Consider the following 23,403-nt stretch of genomic DNA (forward strand, 5'->3'; position numbering starts at 1 on the left):
TGGCTGCAATTCGAAACTTCCCCCTGTAAAATCTGAATCCCCCACCCATCCCTTTCACTGTATATGTTTTCTTTTCCCTTTTTACCTCCTCCTTTAATGATTTCCAGTTTTTTGGCTATATAGAAGTATGTCTCTAAATGTTATGATGAATTGAACAAGGCGGACCCTCTTGTAAACAAGTGTAGTGCTTTATTGGGTCGTCCACTTAATCATTATTTCAGAACCTTATCTGCAAGTGTTACCACAGTTTTTGCATTGAGTTGTGCTTGAAATGTACTGTAATTTTGCAAACTGTTAATAAATACTTCAATCAATCAATCAATCAATCAAAATCCCCCGCCCACCCACTTTTCCCCTCACTGTCCCCCACCCCCCCCCCCCTCTTTTTTTTTTACCCCTCTATGATTTCATGTTTTTGGCTATATAGTAGTGTATATCTGTACGTCTCTAATTGTTATGATGAATTGAACATGATGGCCCGCCCCTATAAAGTGTAATACTTTATGTCGTCCACAGTTAACCGTTTTGTATTGAGTTGTGCAACTTGTGCTTGAAATATACTGTAATTCTCCAATCTGTTAATACATTCATCAATCAATCAACCAATCAATCAATCAATCAAAGATCTCTCAAGCTCTTTGAAGGTTTACAAGTTCACATCTCGCAACAAAATACGTTATCCAGACTCCAGTTCCACATTACAACCAGTAGATGGCAGGCGTACACAACAAAACCACAGGGTAGACTACTGAATAAAGGTCCGTCCCGACCTCGTCCGTTTATTTTTTATATCCACCTTGACCACCTGTTCAAATAAATTATTCTAACTCTTAAAACATTGTAAGTTTTAGAAGGTTTACCGGTTATTCAGTTTACCTATAACATTACATTGGTTTTATCCATTTATGTATTTATCCATGTAATGTAGGCTATTTCGTTTTTTGTCTGGGTACTGTCCCATATTATTCCCGCAGGAATATCCTTTATTATAGGCTATCATCAAATTGACAATTTGATACAAGCAGCTTGATAGCCTACCACAATATTTATCAGATTTGTGCGGCTTAATGATTGTGTACGTATATAGCCTAATGATTTTTATTAGGCTTATAGGCTATTATTATTTTCAATTGTAAAGCCAAATGATTTCGTGTTGGAAGGGCAGGTGTAGCCTAAATCTTCATGGTGACCAGTTAATTAACCTTTTCCATTAGAGATTAGGCCTTATCAATCATAGTCCTTGACCCTTTCTTTGCGATTTGACAGTTGCCTAGTATAAACTGTCAAATAGCCAGGATTCGATTGGGAGAAATGCATTTTACTAGACTAGTCCTCAAAGGCCTATTAAAGCCGGTTACATTTGGAATAAATGCATACATAATAGCCTAGGCCAGTAATAGTATAGGCCAGTACTCAGTGTAGCTTCTTAAATAGTATACTGTTCATGCGCATGTATAGCACCATGAATTAAAGGAATGTCTGGTAGGTGGACTGGAAACGTCAGACCATCCAATGTCTACTCTAAACGTGCATGGACTCACTAAAGTAGACAATTCAATTAATTAAAGATGTGATATAATTACTTCTCCTGCTTCCATAGAAACATTTAGGTCAGCCTAAATGTTTCTATGAATCACAATATCACATGCAGGGTCTTTAATCAATAACTCACATTGATCAAACGTTTCTTTGCCAATTAAATAATGTCCTTGTGTTAATTATCACCTGGCTATTTTGTTTGGTTCCATTCCATCTTTGCAGAGGGAGGGGACTGCATGGGGGAGTCGACCCATGTCGAGTCAAAGTGGTCTGCTGCTTCATTTGTGGAGACAGGTCACTTTACTTTATATACAGGCACAATTACAAGGAGTGGGACTAATCAGTAGTTAGTTAGTAGTAGTTATAAGAGAGTAGTGAAATTGATTGACGTAATGATCGAGTTTCTCTGAAGGCTGAAGCCCTTCTAAGACTATTTTATTTTGAAAGATATAGCGCTTTTCACACAGGAAGTCTTGTTTTATTCCCGCTAACTTGACAACAGTAAGAAAGGCTGGCGCTGAAGTGGTTGTTCTGTTAGTTGTATGGAGCAATGGAATGGGCTTTGGCTGTGTTTTCAACATCATCTTTGCTTTTAGGGAGAGGTCTCATTCAGACGTTTGAATTGGAATTGAAAACGAAACGGACAGCGCAATCTTTCAATTTTTGATTATATTTCTTTTTTGCAGAAACTTGACAGAATTGTTTCAGACAAGATCAAAGCCCCCCTTCCTCCAAAAAAGCGAAGAAATATCTATAATCATTTGGATTATTATGTGTGCAGAGACTAGGAACATGCTGCAAAAGGATACGACAAATACAGGCAAGTTTTCAAAAGTAGACAATTCGTAAATTATGTATATTGCAAATGTTGCAAAAATGTTGCAATAGCCAAGATACAATGAATTTCTAGAATATGACTTTATTTGACAGAGAAGTGAAAAATACCTCACTGATGTATATTTTTTATGTATTAGCCTATTATTATTTTGAATGATATGTTATAGCTATCAACCAATCTACTGTAGCCTATAGTTCTTTGATCTTTATAGCCTACAGGTTGTTTCGAAAATATCATCAACTGTGGTACTATAGTTGTGACAAGACAGGACAGCCTGTCTGCCTTTTGATGCCTGCAGGCTATATAAACTCTATAGTCCAATGCTGTCGCTTGTTGCACGACCAGAAGAACTGACATATAAGCTCCCAACAACGCCCATTGCGACGGGTTGTGAGCTTGTCGATCACTTCTTATCGGCAAGCGACGCCGTACATCGCATATGAATGATAAGCTTAACTAAAGGAATGCAGCAAGCCAGCAAGCAACACCAACAGCACGTCAAACAGCCTATTGCAGTCGCATCGTGAAGCTGCGCAATGATGGATGCTGATGGGTTGGTTCAACAATATAGCAGGAGCCAAACCCCAAACAGGAGAGGATCACTGCAGTTTATTACATTAATAATTACCGTCTTATCATAATAGGCTACGCCTTCCGTTTATAGCCAACGGATATTGAACCCTATAACTAAGTAAAATAATGTTAATTAATTATACTACTGTAATTTGACATGGAAAGATGACAAAAAAAACATGTTATAGTTCTCCAGGTTTCAAAGGGTATCATGTTTCTTCAATGCAGGGCTGAAGGTAGTGTACATATACTGCAATAACTGCATCCTTTTGTTCCCAAACAGCCTCCCCGATTTAATTCCATCCTGACGCACTACTTGTGGCTTATTCTATGAGTATTTTTGGCTACCTTCCACATTCTTGGCCCATTAAAAGCTAGTGGAAAAACAAGTTAATGAAAGGTATGGTCTGGTTTACATCACCCGTTGATGACCGTATCAATGACCATGATGAATGAAGGGAATGTTCTGCTTAGCGCAAGGAACAGTCCAACATACTTTGTTATATGGGCTAATTCATTGTTCTTTATAAATAGTAGCCTACAACATAACCAAGCCTAGAGACTTATGTTATCAACATCTTGGGATCAGCCATTTGCTTAGACAGCTTTGCTTTACTTGTGAGTCCAGGGAGATATATAAAAAAAAATCCAAATCAAGATTGTAGTAAATCACATCCTCACCACATAAACCTCTCTCCTGGAGGATTGTTTGTTATTTTAGAACATTCTGAATCGGCCACATGTGGTCATTTCTCTTCCAGTGGACGTTGTTAGTTTATTCCTCACAGTGTTTCCAAAAGAATGGCACATTAGCTAACAGTGGTGTGAATAGTTGTATGCCTTTCAGCAGTTGAGTGCTTTAAATTGACCATGTAGGCTTTCCAGCTTACCAGCTGGCAACAAGTCCTGCTATAGCTGGACACATTCACTATTCTGTACAATGGAAACATCTTTTTGTTTTTGTGTGTGTTTTCTTTGCTGAACAGCATTATACAAACAGTACATTAGTAATCAACGCAATTCACTCAATTGTGCTTTGCACTCTCATAAAATACATACGCACTCATCAACATCAAAAAGCAGTTTGGGTATACATTCATGATTAAGGCCTGTTGCTCATGTGGTTCATGGTTCAAAGGACCAAAAACCCATATCAAAAGAGCTTTGATGAGTAGAAGACTTAGCCTGATCCCATCTGTAGCTGCACATTTACATAACTTTGAAAGAGACATGCCTTTGCCATGTGTCCTTCTTCCAGAGATCTTGTCCGAGCAAAAAATAACAATCCAACAGATGTTACATGTCTCCCTGTCAGATGCTCTTCTGCTCGGACATGAAGTCATTTGAATTTCCAGGACTTTTCGCTAATTACAGTCGGTGTTTGAGGCAGTTATTTTCAATTTCACTGTGCCTTGTCCTATTGGAATTCATAAGACTATAAAGGCACAAACAGTAAATCAACACAGAGGACTTTATGGTGCATAATGTGTATGCTTCTCTTCTTTTATTTGTACATTTTGGGGTTTACAAGCTCTCCACAGACATGAAAGAGCTGGGAGCAGTTTGTTTGATAGTGCCCTTGCCATTTGCAGTAATGACTGACCGTTAAAAAGCAGATAGTTGCAAAACAACCCCATAGAGAGAGGTTTTTTTATAAGAAACCCAGTAGGATGTATTATATTTAAATTATACATTGTAAGCATTGTTTTAAATGGAAAATAAAAAAATCACACTCGTGTGAAGTGAGGGGCGCTCTCATATCATCATACATCACATTCTGTGCTCAGCCAATCATATCATTTCCATGCATGGTACAAACACACAATGCATAGGATTCAAAAATAAAATGAACACATTATGAAGAAGATAGCCAAAGAAGCCATCCAGTATATGCTATACTATACTGTATGTAATGTCCAAGTAATTCATACATTTCAAGAATTTCACAAATCATCTTTAGCTGTTGTCTCCTTATCATTAACTCTTACCATCCCCCCCCCCCCAGTGCTCAGATAAGGCTGTGACCTGGAGCAAAGGCATTGGACCGACCGGCACCATGAAGACCGAAGAGAAATCGCCCTCGCAGACTACACGGAAGTCCCGGTTCAGCTTGCGCAGCAGGAAGAAGAAGGACGGGGTGATTCAAGGCAAGCTGCGCATCCGGTCCATGCCGGGCGCCTTCCTGGTGCTGGGTGTGGTGGTGGTGGTGGTCGGCACCGCTCTGGCCGTGGCGGGATACTGGCCTTACAGGACCACCCCACGGACGACCATACTGGGACCCGCGGACGGCGGAGGAGTGTCGCACTCCCACCAGGCCTCTGGGTTGAGCATGGGAGCCAAGGGCCTCCTGTCCACGGCCAGCCTCATACACAGCGAGCGCATGAAGCTCCTGGGTCCGGTCATCATGGGCGTGGGGCTGTTCATCCTCATCTGCGCCAACACGGTCCTGTACGAGAACCGCGACCGGGAGACCCAGATGCTGGTGGCCCAGATGCGCAGCGTCATTTGCTCCGTGTCGGCCGTCGTGCCCGGCGCGGAGCTCACCGAAATAGCGGTGGCTAACTCCATGGCCAGACACTACCAGTTCGTGAGCAGCTTACCCGCCGCCCACCTCAACATCCTCTGTCTGCAGCAGATGACCAGCGCCAGTTCCGAGCCCTCGCTGCGGACCAGAGACCAGGAGGAGCGCTCGGACGGGACCTACCAGCAGGCCGTCCTGCGAACGGAGGCGCTGCACCACCAGGAGTCCGTCTCGCCAAAGTCCGTCCACTCGTCTCACTCCAACTCCTGCAACTCCAGCAAGACAGACTTTAACACGCGCTTCGGAGCAGAGCCCGGGGGGAGTGCCAGCCTCGAACCCCCGCCCGCCCCTCTCTTCAAGCTCAACAACTGCCTGGTGTCGGCCAGCTCCATGTCCACGCTGGGCGGAGACGACTGGGAGGTCCCCGCCGTCCAGCCCAGACGCTGTCACAGCTTGAGCTACAGGACTAAACCTCATAGACTCCACGGTCTGGAGTCTGGGGGGCCTAGCACGGAGGGTCAAACGGTCAGAGACCCCGGCTCACAGGTATGTGTCAACGTTCCCGGTCAAGCTACGGAGCACTTGGGGCTGAGCTCCGTGGAGGAGCAGATGTATTGTAGCTGGCCTCGGCTCGAGCTGCAGGGTTACGCGAGGAGATACCTGAAGCTGGAGAACAAGGAGGACTCGGTGGACAAACTGCTGGACCAGATGGAGCAGCAATGTTCTCAGTGGGATCGAAGCTTTGGGTCGGGACCGTTCCAGTGAAATGTTCTCAGTGGGATCGAAGCTTTGGGTCGGGACCGTTCCAGTGAAGCGTCCCAAAATGTTTTCAGGCTCTCAATGATGTCAAACAGAGGGATTGTCGTGGTTGGTTAATGATAACGTTGCATATACAGTACCCAGATGCATTTGGTATTCATTTGGATCCTAACATAACATCTTCTGACGTTCATCTGCGAAAAGTCAAACCCGGTAAACATTTCTGATTTGAGTTTTTGTTTTCCTCAGCAAGGAGATTACAGTGGAACCAAACAAAAAAATCAAGCCTGTATTTCATGTCTTCCATGGGATTTGGATTATAGTATACTGAGACTGAGAGGAGTTTCAGTCATTGGATTGACGTAACAGTCACATAATATATAAATAAATATATATTTTTGTGAAGCATGAACGATATACAGACCACATACTGTCATAGTTGAGTGGAGCAATTTGCCAGTCTGTTTACTTTTGCACTGTAGGTTGACAGTAATGGCAGAAATATTGTCTTTCATTGCCAAAACGTCTGCATATACTTCCAGGACACAGTGAGCAGAGGTGGAAGGATATATATACGGGAGGGACTTATTTCACTGTGCAATCAATTTAAACCAAACTACCTGGACTGCAGAGCCTCTTAAGGTGCTGACAACCTTTGACAAATGCAGCTAGAATATACAAAAGTGGGCATTTTTGAAAAAAGAAAAAAGAAATCCCAGATTGAAAATGCATTGCATGATAGAGACGTTACAACAATACAGTATGTCACATCTTATTAGTTATGCAGAATGAAGGTTATGTTGGTCTATGTCGTGTAAGGTAAGCGATGACGGGTCATCTCATCCGTCATCAGGTGAAGGATATGTGTGTTTGTGTTCCTGGTTTGTTACACTATTCGTACACAAAGTGTGACAGGAGGCTCCTTTCTCTACTATGCCTAATTTAGAATCCCTCGTATGATGGTGTCGCTTGATGTGAATAGCAAATCTACATGCCCAAGCTTGTAGATCGGCCTTTTTCGGCATGGGACACCGCGTCATATGTCTATGTACAAGTGGAGGCGTCCAATGGAGAGGTAACAAACTGCTGTTTTACTGACGTCTCAGCTTGATGTAGCTAGCGGGTTGATCAGTGTTTTTGCATGCGGTCGGAGATGTGGGCTGATCACAGAGGGGAGCAAACACCAATAACACTTCTCTCCCCGAGGATTCCCTCCTCTCGTTCCCCTCTCTTCCTCCCTCCCTCCCCCTCCCCAGCAGCTCTCTCCTCTTGCAGACGTGGAAGAGGAGACTCCACTGTGTTTACGACACCACAGTCTTCCTTTCGTCTGTGCTGCCTGTTTTGTATGCCGTCCGTTGCGTGACAAATTTGTGTTCTACATGTATACAGAGCAATATGAAGTTGGTCCGTCCAGAACAATCAATGGTTTTTTGTCCAGCCCTACAGTGTTGACCCATGGAATTAAACAGCATTACATTGCCTGTGTTTCAAATATAACAAGTCTGCGTTGTCTGTCAGTTGCTTTATTTGTTCCCCGGTTCCTTTGCCAGGAACACAACATCGTCTCATCATCTTGTAAACGCTGACCTTCTGCCCCCGTGGGTTATTATGGTGCAGAGTAAAACACATACAATCCTGGCTTAACCACTTTCAACCTGGCAGATGTTCCCATGCAGAAACCCATCCACCAGTGACATCATCTTGCTATTATTAATTTTTTAAACAAGATTTTTTTTACAAAAATGCAATTGCAACTTTTCAGGACTAGAAAACCTGCAGTTTCTATTAGCTTGGATTCCCCATTGATGATGTCACTGGTGGACGGGTTTCTTAACTGTCCACAGCCGTTCTATGAGACACAGACTCAGTAGGTCCATTTGATTACCAACTCCATCATTTAGCTGGGGACCACCTGGAACCCTCAACTCAAGGACCACTGGTGGTCCCTGGACCACTGGTTGAAAACCACCGGTCTATACAAAGTACTCCCTCTTCTAAACCTACACAACCTATAGCATATCTGTTCATGCAGTGTTTCTCCTAATATGCATGATATGTGGCGGGCCACCACACAATCATGACCAGCCACCACCGTATGAGTTTTAGTAAGCGGCCGTGAATAGGCCAAAAAAAGGCAAATAACCGCAAAAGACCACAAAGAAATGCTAAAGAATATCACAAAAATGTCTCAACACGAACACAAGGTTTACACAACAGTGGTCGTGTTTGAATTCCATCTGTAAAACGATATATAATCTAGGAACAATTTTGGGCAGATTCTTTGCCAAATATACCAGTCAAACCGGGATGTCTGGTCATCCTAAACTTAAACCCTAGTATTTACTTAACTGACCGGAGTCCCCCTGCAGCGGTCTATGCTAGGCCCTTTTCCCCCTCTATGCTAAATATCTTCACAGAAAAGAGCTGATCTACAGTTCACAACACAACGTGTTATGAGCTTGTAGATCTGCAATTTTTGCCAAATGTTGCACCCCCAGAATAGGGATGCCAGGGTTCATGTGGTTATGGCCTCTCTTCTCATCTGCGTCTTGACTATGGCCACAACTACAGGTTTATATCATTTGGGAAACTAAGGTTGAGGAACCAGGTTGTGTGCGTGCGTTGTGTGCATGCGTGCGTTTGTGCGTGTGTGCATTGTGTGCGTGTGTGCGTGCGTGCGTGGACATATAATCATCTCTCTGAGCAGACATCCTGACTTCCTCCCGAGCTCACCAGACCAGATTGGGGTTCTGCGTTTCATCCGTGTCCAGCATTCGGTGCGGAATGAATGGAGCTCGGATCAATCTAGCAGAGACACCTCTATAACACCAGGGGAGATATCACCACCACCACCGTCTGCACTGTGCTATCACATGAGGAATGAAAAGTAAGTGTGAGCAAATGGAAATGCTCCACTTTCCTGTCCACCCGCAGACTGACTAACTCTTTTTTAAGATGACATCCATGGACTTTCAATTTTTTATTTTTTTCTGACAGAGCCAGCTTTCACTTTTAAGGATTCTTCCTTTATCACTGCTTGTTAGAACAATCTTATTGAGTGTGTGTGTGTGTGTGTGTGTGTGTGTGTGTGTGTGTGTGTGTGTGTGTGTGTGTGTGTGTGTGTGTGTGTGTGTGCGTGCGTGCGTGCGTGCGTGCGTGCGTGTGTGCGTGTACATGTGCGTGCGTGTGCATGTGTGCGGGGAGAAATTCCCCTGCTGTAATTATCCTCAGTAGAGCGTCCCACTCAAGCCAACTCTTTCCCCCCTTATTAGATTTTATGGTTCCTTCCGGGCAGGTATGTGCTCCCTCGTGATCTCTTTCCATTTAATTGGTCGTTTACAAGATGGCTCCTTGCTATTCTAACAGCTCGTAAAGCTAGCAGGCAGGACCTTAAGGCCCCGTCCTGTCCAAAAGCACAGCGAGGTACTTCTAATCTACGTGCTGGAATGGCTGCCGGCTGGACCTCGGGGGTGGAGGTGAATGGCTGCCGGCTGGACCTCGGGGGTGGAGGTGAATGGCTGCAGGCTGGACCTCGAGGGTGGAGGTGCGGAGAGCTCGGTATATCATCTAAAAACCTACGAATCCTTAATTAATAAAGGAGGATTGTCATTAAATGTACTGTAATGGCTATACTGATTCAAGAAGGAACACTAGGCTTAACTTGCATTGGCAACGTTTTTTTTGATGCCCATTAAGGTACAATAACACCCGCGTGTTGTTAGTATATCTGGCAAAAACTCTGTATCTGCAGAACGTAATGAACACAGGAAGTGAGCAACGGCATCTCTGGAGGTGTTTTCGATACTTTCAGCTGATTCATCAAAGACACGAGGCAATTAGGAGCAAATTAAATGTTCCCCTACTCAGTATGTCTTCAACCTTTTGCTGTTGGTATAAAACATGAATCCATCAGGTTATAAAAGACATTGATTGATTGATTGATTGATTGATTGAAGTATGTATTAACAGTTTGCAGAATTACAGTACATTTCAACCCCAACTCAATACAAAAATTGCTAACTGTGAGTGGACGACCCAATAAAGCACTACACTTGTTTACAAGAGGGTCCACCGTTTTCAATTCATCATAACATTTAGAGATGTACAAATATACAATTATATAGCCAAAAACAGGAAATCATCATAAAGGAGGTAAAAGGGGGAAGAAACATATAAAGTGAGGGGGAAAAGGGGTGGGTGGGGTTCGAATTTTACGGGGGCCAGTTTCAAATTGCAGCCGTCCGTAGGTGCCCTTTGAGAGCGGTTTTGAAGGAGTCAAGGGATTCACATGTCTTAATGACACTTGGGCGACACTTGGCGAAATTAATTTAGTCCCATTTAGTTGCATAGACAAGGCTGTAAAAGTGAGTCAGGGGCCTTTGTTTGTGGTATGGCTTACATGACTTATCAAAGGACTAATATCGACTCTGCTGTCTTGTCAGGCATTCAGGACTCACAATGTGCTCACTAAGAGGGATTCAATGAATTGCTCGTGGCGGGTGATGGGTCGTGCAAACGAATGTGGCAATTAGTGTGCATGAGAGTGTGATGGAGGCACTGAGAGCAGCATGGAGTGCTCAAAGCTATACGGTTCCTCCCAGAGGCACAGTCTCATTGTTGGCCTGTGTGTAGGAGTCAATAGGATCCAGGTGTTGACACATCAATAGCTGTATCAATATATGGAGACCACTTTACCATTAGGTCTAACCGTCTGAACCATATAGGATGAGTGTTTTTATGATACACTTTGTATCTTGGACAAATTCTCCAAGGGGCTCATGTTTTAAAAGAAATCAACAGGATCTTCGAAAGAGCATGGCTCGATATCCTCACTTCACCGAAACTTTGCAAATGTCACATGAGATCAGCCTCAAGGCCCGGTGCCAGCTGGGAGAGAAAGAGAGGAAGACAGAGAGAAAGAACAGTTTGATTGCTTCCCTGAATTCTACAGTGAAAGGGGAGGCTAGTCTTCCTCTCCTGCAAACACTTCAACGGTCGTCACAAAACAATCCTCTAGAGTTGTTGCTCCGCAAAACGAGAGAGATCGAACGATGATGACAATGCGGTATTTCTGGAAAATATTTGCACCAACAGAGACAATAAAATTTGGAGCAGGGCGATTACAGGATTATGTCCGCATGCTCTCCAAATAGGCAATTATGCAATATACTGTATGGGGACTAATTATTCCTCGCTAGCCTGAGCTGAGCTGTGCTGTGTTTGTTTTTATAACTGTATGAGAAACTTGAACTCTCCAATTATTCTATTGTGCCTGTAGCGAGGCAACCATGAGACCAAATGACACAAAGAACAGCTTCATGATACTCTGAAAGGTCCACAGAAAAGTACAATGTCACAAATGGAGCAGGGTGTACAAGCCAAGGTATAAAAATGGCATTTAATTGGATTAAAATATGAATATGAATCGTAGTGCAAAGCAGATTCCCTCTCATCTTTCCTGTTAAAAAGAACCTCAATATCACTGTGAAAACTGTTCTTCCGTAATCCTACGGATGTGAGAATATAACAAATCAAATCTAAAATGACACAGATGCTTTCTCGGTTTTACCTCCTTACTTCCATCTTTCTGTAAGTGTCCTTGAACAAGACAGTGAACCCTAACTGCTCTTGATGAGCAGGCTGCTGCCCTGCATGGTTTCCTCCACCGTTGGTGTGTGTAATTATTAATAAAAACATTTTTTTGCTATATAAATGCACCAGTTACCTTTTCAGTACACCCCCCTGTGCTGTGCATGTCCACACAAAGCTCATAGTTTGTTTGTGCGTACATAGTGACCCAGGGACGTGCACACATAGACATCAAAGGGGGCTTGAGCCCCTGCCCGTTTACCTGTATATAAAACAACTGCCATTTTATTTCCAGACCAGGAATGCAGCATTTACTATGGTGAAAGTAATGCAAATGCCTCTCCTTTCCATACCATGCTGGAAGGCAGCATTCAGGAGAATTGCTTTTTCCAGAAGTCTCCTGAACTTGGAATACAGCATTTTACGTTGAACAAATTTGTTTAGAAATCCATGTCGTACACTGCATCTCCAGTAGACAAAGAGTGCTGGGTTGCGACCTGAAAATGGTTGATCTACAACGGACCAGAGCTACTACAATGCCAGCTTTGATGAGTTGGAAGTTCAGTCCTGACACATGGCGTATTGCCTGCAAATGACTAGAACTGCTACTACATAACAAAGCTAATAAATAGAGCATGCTTGCACATCCACTCTAGCCCAGGTGCAGTTGGACAAATGGCAGTACAAGAGAAATAAATAAAGTCCACAACACTGGTAAGGAATAACTCAGCTCCACTGGTTTATTGATTCAACGTTTCGAACACTGGGATATCTTCTTCAGGAAGATCCCAGTGATCGAAACGTCAAATTAATAAATTCTTTACCAGTGTTGCGGACTCTATTTCTGTCTCTTGTACTGCTACTACATACCATATAAGCCAAATTAAGACACAGGCGCGCACACACACACGCACAGTATGACGTGCGCATATATACTGTGTATGTACAGGGGGCGGCAGTGGTCAGTGAGCTTGCCCGGGCAGCCTGAGGCCCTGGTTGTTGTTGCAGGTTCCATTCCAGGCTAAGGCCAGCAATATGTTGATGTGTGTCCCTGACTAAGACTCTTGACCAGGGACTTGCAGAGAGTGTTAGAGGGGCTGAAATCCCGTTAAGAGGGCACTTTTGGACAAAGAAATAGCGAAAAAACAGATCTACAAGCTCACAACGTGTCGAGAGCTTGTTTCACCATAGTAAATGCTGCATTCATGGTCTGGAAAGGGCAGTTTACAGACGGGTAAAAGGGCAGGGGCACGTCCCTGCTCTTGACCCCTAGTGCCGTAGAATGGCTGCTCGCTGCTCCTAGTAGTCATAGGATGGGGAAATGCAGAGGATGAACTTCCCGTATGGGCATACCGTATGTGCAAACAACAACACTGCAAGGAGTGGGGACTAAATAATGTATTAGTTATTGTCACACTTTTTTTCATTGTTCTTCTTCCGGAGTAAGCTATACCCAACTTCCGCTGCGATTGGCCAAGCTTTGCATAACGTTTGTATAGTAGCTAATTGGCTGTTGTTGGTTACGTAACCAAGCTATGTTTTACAATCGTTTATAAAGACATAAATTCCCTTGCAGGGGCAGGAGTCCAATCTATGCAAGCGTTATAGAGGGGCCTATATGTAAGTGACTGCGGCAACCACACTTATAGCGCTTTTCCAAGTGCTCAAATCGCTTTACAATGGTTCATTCATTCATACATTGGGAGGTGAAGCGGCGAACAGTCGACGCCAGCCTCCTCACTTCCCACATTCACACACCGACGGTGGCGAGCTCACACCGACCGACTCATTGGTGGCAATGTATGGTTCAGTGTCTTGCCTCAAGGACAATTCGACATATGGACAGGAGGAGCCGGGATTCGAACCGCCGACCCAGGGATCATTGGACGACCTGCTCTACCTCCTGAGCCACAGCCGCCCGTTATTACAAGCGATCACAATAGCTTTGCCTGCCTGTATGAGATATTAAGAAAGTGATGGTTGTTTTAATAGAATTATGATCATGTCATCCTTGTTTACATCTTCTGAAGACTAGACTAATAGCTCTCTCTGAGCCATCTGTGAGATTGCATTGAGTGGTGTAATGTGATTATCATCCGTTACTATGCTCCTGACAAGAGATCTTTCACACATCCCCATATCTCTCTCTCTTACTACACACCCTGTAGGCTAAAGCTCATCCAATGCGCAATTCACACAACATCACACAGTCCCTTATGGAGCGAGGGGAATATGTGATTTCGTTTTGTGTGTATATGTCAGTCTGAGAGAGACACACACTCTAAGAAGAAAAGGGTTTCTGAAGTTCTCTTGTAATCCCCGATGTCAGATCAACATGCCCGGCCTGCCAAGGCCTACCTAAAGCTGTTGATTCTGCGGCTGCCTGTTGCCAACCACTCGAGCGTCTCTCATGCTGTCGGGTCTAATACCATTATCCCCTCCCAGCTCATCTGCATTCCCCCGCAGCACAGCTTTCAGAGATGTTACTGGTGATGTGTAACCACAGGTGCTGGAGAAACAGAACCGTTCCCTCCTGGCTGGCGCTGTGAAAGGGGGATGAAGCACTATAGGCTTATATTTGTGGGGCTTTTTTGAGCCTTTATTTGACAGGTATACAGTGTAGAGAGACATGAATCACGGGGAGATAGCAGGGGAGTGACATGCAGCAAATTAGTCCAGCCAAACGGGAAAGGAATCATGGGACTCGCTGTCAGGTATTAGAGCCCATGTTGCATGTGGCCTAATATCAGGGACGTGCACACGTAGACATCAAAGGGGGCTTCTGCACTTTTACAAGTCTGTTAAAAAAACTGTCCTCTCCAGCCCACGAATGCAGCATTTACTATGGTGGAAGAAATGCAAATGCCACTCCTTTCCATGCCATGCTGGAAGGCAGCATTCAGGAGAATAGCTTTTTTTCCCGATGTCTCGATCCTGAACTTGGAACGCACAACACACCGCATCTCCAGTAGCTAAAGAGTGCTGGGTTGCGCCCCTCACGCTGCGACGCGTTGTGAGCTTGTAGATCTGCTATTTTCGCTATTTTTGTTCAAAAGTGCCCTCTTACGAGATTTCAGCCCCTGCTCCTCTAAAGGTTCATTCATAGTCTGGATTTTCAGTGGTGAGGTGACCACCGCTCCGGTGGTGAGGTGACCACCGGAGCTGAAATAACGTTGAGCGGTGGTGAGTAAAAACAGAGAGAAGGGCTGGGGCGGTGGCGGTGGTTTGCTCTTCAACGTGGCTCGTGACGTCATGTTGTAGTTCGGTGGTCACCTAACCACCGAAAATCCAGACTATGAATAGCGCTTAACACTCTCTGCACGTCCCTGCCTAATATAACCACTCGGCTGGGTTGGGTTGTCCTGACACTAGGCTAATTTTGTAGTTTGTTTTCCAATTCAGGTTCAACACAGCTCCAGTTAATCAGATTAATAATAGTTGTGTTGTTTCAATACTATCTCTGTTTGCTCGCACACTGGCACAGCCACAACTCTGGGAATGCTATACATCTATCTATCTAACACAATACCCATTATTCATTTTATAAGCTACTACAGTTGCTTTGATTACTAGCCTGCCATATTCTTTATCTGCTCTAGAAAACAACAACAACTAAAATCATCCTACAGTTTCACACCCCTTTAATTTAGACCCGAGGACGATTCTACAAATCTTCTAAATCATAACAGTTTTCTGAAAAACCCTACGTTTCTATGTCAGTGCTTCTCAAACTACTTAGTGTCAAGGACCACCAGAATTATATGTAATTGGCCACATACCGACCCCCATCTGAAGATATGTTGTTCCAGGGACGCCGACAGAAACAAAGATGTTTGTTACAAATGTTCGGCTCTGAAAGCATATACATTCAAAGATTTGAAGTACATTTTCACGATAAAAAAAAATAGCAGATCTACAAGCTCGTGGCACGGCACGCGGTGCCGCACTATGAGCTTGTAGATCTGCTATTTTCAAAGTCTGCATTTAGTTATGTTCTGCTGGAGTTTGGGGTAATTATTTTGGGCTCATTCTTCAATGTGTGGAGGTGTGTGGAGGCTTTAAAGGTGAATAAGCCCAGTGGGAAATATGTATTTCAGTTATTGAGAATTTTTTTCATCTACTCGATACAAACAACAATATTCACAGTACAATGTGTACTGGCAAACTAAACTGCAGGCAAAGCTTGGCACGCCCAACTGCCCATATGGCATGCCCATATGGCGGCTATTATGCAATCAACGTGATGTACATTTTATTAAGCACATTAACCCTGGTGTACCTATTGTTATTTCATTACGGGTGAACACCTCCCCCTCCCCTGCATATAAAAAAGAACACACAAATACAGTTTATATACAGTACATATAATCGCTTGCGTTGCTCCACGCCCCATTTAAGACCATATAAGGCAACTGGAAATGTCCTACCTTATGCAGGGCTTGACATTATAACTCAATGTCTGCCAAGGACTTAATTAACTGCTTTTTTATCAAGGCTTGTCCGCTTGTCCGGGACAAGTAATAACTCTTTCCGGACAAGTGCATCAAATTTTAATTATTTTATCCGTTGGACAAGTGGCTCTTAGTTTCACTTTTTTTTGCGACACTCCTATAGCAGCCAACAATATTGTCTGGCATTATTGTCTGGCTTCCCAAATAATCACCTTTCCAATATTGGTAATAGCTCTAGAATATCTGTGATCTTAAATACATTTCATGTATTCCAAATACACAGCAATAGATTGTTAGCAGACTGACCATGTCGGCATTTAAACTTGTAGCACTGCGTGTGTACTACTGCGTTTGTAACCACCCAGTAATTTATTCCTAAGACTTGGAGTCAGATATTGTGCTCTAGTTTCATTTCCATTTGAAAGTTCTTACCGAAAACGTGTTTTAAGTAAAATATCGCCACTTATAAATGAGGAAAACCTCGACTGAAAATATGAAAACTTCCTTTGGGAACAAACAGTTGATGTTTGGAAGCACAAACGTATGGGGCACAATTTCGCATGCAATTGACAGGTGGTAATTGATCCCACCATCTATGTTTATGTGGCCCATACATTTGTGCTTCCTAAAGGAAGTTTTGATATGTTCAGTCCTGCACTCCTCACGTCGGAGAGAATGTCGTCCGTATTTTACTAAATATACGTTTTCTGCCTGAACTTTCAAATTAATGTGAAACTAGTCCCCAAAACGACTCCAAGCCTTAGGAAATAATTATTGCGTGGATAGAAATTATCTCTGTATTTGGAATACATGAAATGTATGTTAGATCACAGACATTCTAGAGCTATTAACTTGATAAACTGAGAATATTCAACTAATATTCAAACATGTATTCACCAAAACTAACTTACAGATAATTTAAAATGTGCTTGTGCTCCGGACAAGTGACTTTTGTGCCCGGACAAGTGAATAGGAAATGTACTTCTGACAAGTGCCTCAAAAAGTTCATGTCAAGCCCTGTTATGTCATAAGAAAAAACGTCACCGTACTCATCAAAATGGACAGATCTACAAGCTTTACAACGCACTTGACAACTTGAAGACCAGCGAAAGTAAACTTTAATGAAGTCAATAACTGAATCTCACACGTATTAAGAAGTTACAACTTACAACGTTTAACCTCACGACCAAAGGCTAATACAACTTGGAATAGATATTATAAGCCCTTTCTACTGAACTCACCCGAGGTAAAAAGATGAGTCAATGGTAACGGCTAAAAAACAACATCACTGTCACTGGGATAAACTTTTCAGCACAACTTCGCCGGCGTTTCCCAGACACAGACTGCTCAGTGTTACGGGTTATATTACAGCTGCAGTGCTACTGGAACATTAGCACTGCAATGAATACACGGTGAACAATGAAACAATGTTGAAACAATGTTGTTGACATGGTTTCCCTGCAAGGCCTTATTTTAGAATCAGTGTGATTAAAGAACCTGCACTGAAAGAATTGAGAAATCATTATACATGTTTGCCTCAATTTAGCCACTGGGGCTGATAATAAATAGGCACACTCTCTGTTTTAAGGAGAAAACTGTGACATATTTATGAACATTTATATATTCCAGCAAGCTGTGAAAATGTCACGTTTTTATGGACGGGTAGTTTCCTCTAGCTGATCTCTGCTTATGTTAGACACAGTGGAGTCCGAGTCGATGTTTATAGCTACACACAACTGTCCCTTTACAGTGTTAGTGTATCTGTGTGTGTGGCCTGCAGAGAAATGCTGAGGAGAGCTACACAAGATTCCCAGACTTGTTTAGCACAAGTCCCAGGATTCCAGGCAGCCGTGATTCTCTGCACTGGCGTTTCCGCAAGCACGGAAAGAGAAGAGCTAGCACCCTCCGTTATTCAAACTGAATAATCAAACTCCATCTATCCTCAACATGCCTGGCCTCCGCTGCGCCACACACAAAACTCAGCAGCAGCCCACCATCTCTACATGCTCTCTGGCGCGCTATACAGTATACCACCTTACATAACGTTATCAATTTTGGATGGATATAGGCTATATGAGGATATACTGAGTAGTTGAAAGCCAACCTCAGCCCTTCTCTTTAACCGTACATCTCAAGTAAAGTATATAGTACATGTTAGCTGACATAAGGCATAGCATATACGCATAATAACGGCCATTCTTAAAAGGACGAGGAAAAGGAAACTTAAAAGGAAAGGGGGGGGGGGGGGGGGGGGGGGGAGTATGAAGAGCGGCCATACTTGTAAGACATTGAGTAGTTGGTGTGCGAGCATGAGTCCATGCATGCTTTATAGGAAGGAATCGTTTGCAGGGGGAAAAAAGGACTTAATACTTCAGCCCCACCTCGTAGTCTTAGTATGTAATAACACGTCTGAAGTCAGGGAGAGAGAGAGAGAGAGAGCGGTGGAGATTTCACTCCCTCAAACCCACAAGCCTCTCGTTGTAATGCTGACCTTCGCCCAACTGGTAGACTATCAGCGGATTTGCAGACCGCAGCAATTTCTCTAAACCGTTGACAGGCCAAACTCTCACAGTAAATCCTTATCCCGTGGACACACAGCCGTCTCATTATTATTAGACATTTGTTTCTATCATTTATGCTGCTGGCCCCCTGATGGAAATAAATACATGAATAAGACCCTTTTCTCAGCAACTGCTGCCGCTTATGCATCCAGACGATGACATTATCACTAATTCCCACACGCGCCGTTTCCCCAAAACCAGTCGTGGATTAAATGGTTGTCAGCTTTTCCTGGGATGCTAATAATGTGAGCGCCGCTCTCTGCTGTTCCCTCGTTCTATTCTGTGGCTTCCACGTCAGACTGGTGTCTGTGATGAGATACCGGCTCGCTGCGGTTTAGTGCATTTTTTGTTTGACTTCACCTTCATTTAAATTGCATTGAATTGAGAGAGCGACTGAGGATAGTTGTTTAGAGTTAACACTAGAGAAAGTAGGAATGCTAAAAGTTTAAACACCAAAGTACCGAAACAATGTAATTCATTAGTAAACAATATCCTGAAATTGCGGAGTATCAGCTCCAGACCTCTCCCTGCAGCAGTAGAGGATGGTCAACATATACTCCTCTGACCCGCTTTCATTTTGCATGATATATGCAGTGTTAATGTGTCATAAATATTTGACGAGGTCCAGGAAGATTAACCACTGTAGGAGAAAAATACTGCATACAATAATAATGATATATCTATACAGAGCTTTCAGAAACGTTCTGAAAGAATCTGAATAAAAGTATTACAAAAACGTTTACCCACAAATAAGTGAGGGGCGCTGATATATTAAAGTCTAACTCATGTTTCTATTATTAGGTGATGTAATGGTGCATGTAAAACAAACATTAAATTCTCTTTATTGTTAATGGCATTTCATGTGGGGTCTTGTTCACGAGTGAGGGGAGGACGGAGAAGGAGATCAGCCGGAGAATCGGAGCTGCAGGGGCGGTATTGCAGTCGCTGTACCGCACTGTTGTGACGAAAAGAGAGTTGAGCCAGAAGGCAAAGCTCTCTGTCTACCGAGCACTCTTCGTTCCTACTCTCACCTACGGTCATGAAGTGTGGGTCATGACCGAAAGAATAAGGTCGCGAATACAAGCGGCCGAAATGAGTTTTCTTCGATGGGTGGCTGGCATCTCCCTTAGAGATAGGGTGAGAAGTTCAGTCACATGAGAGAGACTCGGGAGTAGAACCGTTGCTCCTTCACCTGGAAAGGAGCCAGCTTAGGTGGTTTCGGGCTTAGGTTAGGATGCCTCTCGGGCGTCTCCCTAGGGGGGTCCTCGACGCACGTCCCACTGGGAGGAGACCCCTGGGCAAACCAAGGCGCAGTTGGAGGAAACACATCGACTCACTGGCCTTGGAACGTCTCGGGATCCCCCAGGAGGAAGTCACTAATGTTGCTCTGGAGAGGGAAGTCTGGAGCACTCTGGTGGAGCTGTTGCCCCCGCGACCCGACTACGGATAAGCGGTTGAAGATAGATGGATGGATGGATGGATGGCATTTAATGTTTGTGTTAGGGACAAGATGACGTAAATTTTCCCTTCATTGTCATTGGCGTTTTTAAAACAAACATTGAACTAAAAACAAACATTAAACCTGTATATAGGAATAAATATAATATAATATATAATAAAAAATATAATAAATAAATATACACTATACAGGTATATATAATTGTGTCGAAGAAAGGGTGCTGGCCTGGCACCCTAAGGTGCTGCACCCCCGTCTCCCAGATGGCTGCAACCCATTTGTGCCACAGCGTTATTGTCCCATCATAGAAGTAATAAAAAAGAGGGTTGATACATGCGGGTTAGAATTGTCTCTGGCAGCCAGACGGAGACATTAAACTCCACCTCTACTTGCCCATCTAGGCAATATATTACATTTTAAATTACTGCTGCATCACCCATTATTATCAGAACTGTTTGGCCAGTCTGGCCAGTCTGGAGCCGTGTGAAAACCCATATTTCTCCTACAGTTCTAGCCAGCCGGCCGGCCGCCTGGCCGGACGGACGCTTTTGTCATTAAAAAAAAAAGGGGGGGTCCAGAAAACAGGAATTATTGGCCTGTAAAGACAGGGCCCTCAATGTCTTCATGTGAGTACGTTGGTACTTTTGGTTGTTAATGTGGTACAGTATCTTTAGTGATGATCTGTCTGATTAATAAATATCTGAAAAACTCTGTTATATCTCTAAGCAATATCACTGCTGTGGCTTGAGAGGATATTGAAGTCTGGCCTTTTGAATGGATATAGATGTCCAGACATCCAAGTCTGAAGTCTGGGCCATCCAGAATAGGAGTGAGATGGGATGATAAATTGACTTTCAGGCTTTGGCTGCAGTGCACATAATGTACTGCAGTGAGTGGGTTAGTACTGAGGTCGTCAACTGACTTTAAGTTGTTTACAAAGTACAAACTACTAATTCCACAAAGGGCATTTTAACTATAAGAGGATCCAATCAATATCTAACCAAATTGAGTCTGGGCCAATCCACTGCATGTGACCCAGAGGTGTACCACAGTACGTCCCCATCAGAGCCAGCCATCTGGAGTTTTTTCATTAGTTGGGGCTTCCTTATATTCTCCATGTAATGAACTCAGCAAGGTGTTGGATGAAAGTCTGTTTCCTATACTATCAAGGTTAGAGACTCTGCTTGCAGTAATTGTAAAGTAAATGCTTCCACCATACATGCACACACAGACACAGTAACGTCCCTGCAGCAAATATATATACGAGACATTTAAGCAGCAAAACTAAAACGCTGTCGTTATAAACTTGACAGGACAGAGGAAACTCTGCAGGGAACACATAATTAAACATCAACTTCTAAAATATTATTTTTTTAGACAGCTGTACACTGTATGAACCTGTGTTGTGTGTGTGCGTGCGTGCGTGCGTGCGTGCGTGCGTGCGTGCGTGCGTGCGTGCGGGTGCATGCATGCATGCGTGCGTGAGTGTGCGTGCGTAATAGCTAACGTTATGGATGTGTAGAAGAACAGAGTTTAACATGAATTAACTTTAAAACCTCACTGATCCCGTCAGCATGTCTGGAGATGTAAATAACCAATTAAATGAGGTTGCTGCTGTGCTTTGAATGTGCACAGAATCTCTCCCAATGGGAAGAGGCACTTATTGTTTCTGCAGCAGTGCAATGGCTGCAGGTGTTTTATAATGAACCAAAGATTATTTTGGGTGGGTGAGGTAGCATCCCCAACTGAAATCATGTTCTAAGAATATACATTTTAATATGGTTATTTCAGTGATCACCTGTTTGCACTGTGAGGCTCACTATTGATTAATTCTGCAATGGCAATCAATTAACGGAAACGATTGGAATTGAGTAATATATAATGTAAGATATATAGTAAGATTAATATATTTATTTATCACGCATTGCCACAGAAAGAACCCGACCGCGAGTATCACAGCGCTGGCTGTCGGCCATTGAAAAACCTTGTTTTGACCAGAAATGACATTAATTTGCGCCGATGTGGAGATAAAGGCCATTAACCTATTCTGGGCGGGAACCCCTTTTGGTGTTTTAAGCATTATGTCATACTTTAGCTATTGAAAAATATCAGATCTACAAGCTCATAGCGCGGCACCGAGTGCCGCTCTATGAGCTCGTAGATCTGCTATTTTTGAAAAATCGTGAAAATGTGGTGCAAATCTTTGAATTGTATATATTCTTTCAGAGCTAACATTTTTAGAGTAGGACGAAGGAGGCTCTACGTCATCCTCCCGGTGGGGGCTCCTCACTGGTACAGCAGGTGAGTCAGTAATAGGATACAACAACAACAACACAGAAATGTGTGTGGGAGGAATGACTAAAATTGTGGAGAAAATAAATGATTATAAATAGCTGCAATAGTAGGTAGGGGGGAGGGGGGGGACGGACGCAGACGCACGCCATCCTCCTCTCCAGTTCCGCTCCCTGCAGAACAGGCATGCAGACCATCCTCCATAAGAACGCAGTCATTGTGGATCGAGCACCCAGACGCCCAATTTAAACTTCTTCTAGTGTTCTTATAGTGCAGATATATATTCTGTGTACTGTGTGTGTATATATATATACACATACATTTTAAAGTTTACTCAGGCTTTTGTGTGCACAACAACAGTTGCTCGATACCTCCCCCTTCCCCATATATCGGCCCCATAGATTCATTATAAACATATTCCACTGTTAACAAGGAATGTTAGGTTCTTAGCTTGCTTATGATTCTTGATGACTATTTCTATGTATTTCACGTATTCCCTTGTGGTGTTCTTGCTTACTGTAAATCTGTAAATATTTTATATGGGTTTGATCAGACACGGCAAATCTACTTCAATCACCATGTCGGACTGAGTTAAAACACACATCCCTGGTTCTATACGCTGTCCTAATGTGTAAGGCGGCGTTGTGTGAAAAGAAAATACAAATAAATAAAAAATAAATAAGAAAGAAAACAGCCACCTCAGGCATTAGAAGGACCATATCAATCACCAGAAGCAGGAGCGGGTGTTCTAATTAGTCTAACGTGGTTAAATGGGGACGCCAGGTGGAAAGTGCAGTTAAAGTCCCATCTGCCATAACAACGTG

The 23,403-nt window shown here is 43.3% G+C and overlaps 1 protein-coding gene across 1 annotated transcript; it reads left to right on the plus strand.

Annotated features, from left to right (window-relative positions):
* The first annotated feature begins 1,999 nt into the window (after positions 1-1,999).
* On the plus strand, positions 2,000-7,759 carry tmem200b (transmembrane protein 200B). Its single transcript, XM_080787784.1, has 2 exons — positions 2,000-2,359; positions 4,956-7,759. Exon 2 carries the CDS (start codon positions 5,007-5,009, stop codon positions 6,234-6,236), a length of 1,230 nt encoding a protein of 409 aa, XP_080643910.1. The 5' UTR covers positions 2,000-2,359; positions 4,956-5,006; the 3' UTR covers positions 6,237-7,759.
* Positions 7,760-23,403: the final 15,644 nt, after the last annotated feature.

The sequence above is a fragment of the Protomyctophum bolini genome (genome assembly GCF_963924005.1).
Source record: "Protomyctophum bolini genome assembly, chromosome: 17".
NCBI classification, from domain to species: Eukaryota; Metazoa; Chordata; class Actinopteri; order Myctophiformes; family Myctophidae; genus Protomyctophum; species Protomyctophum bolini.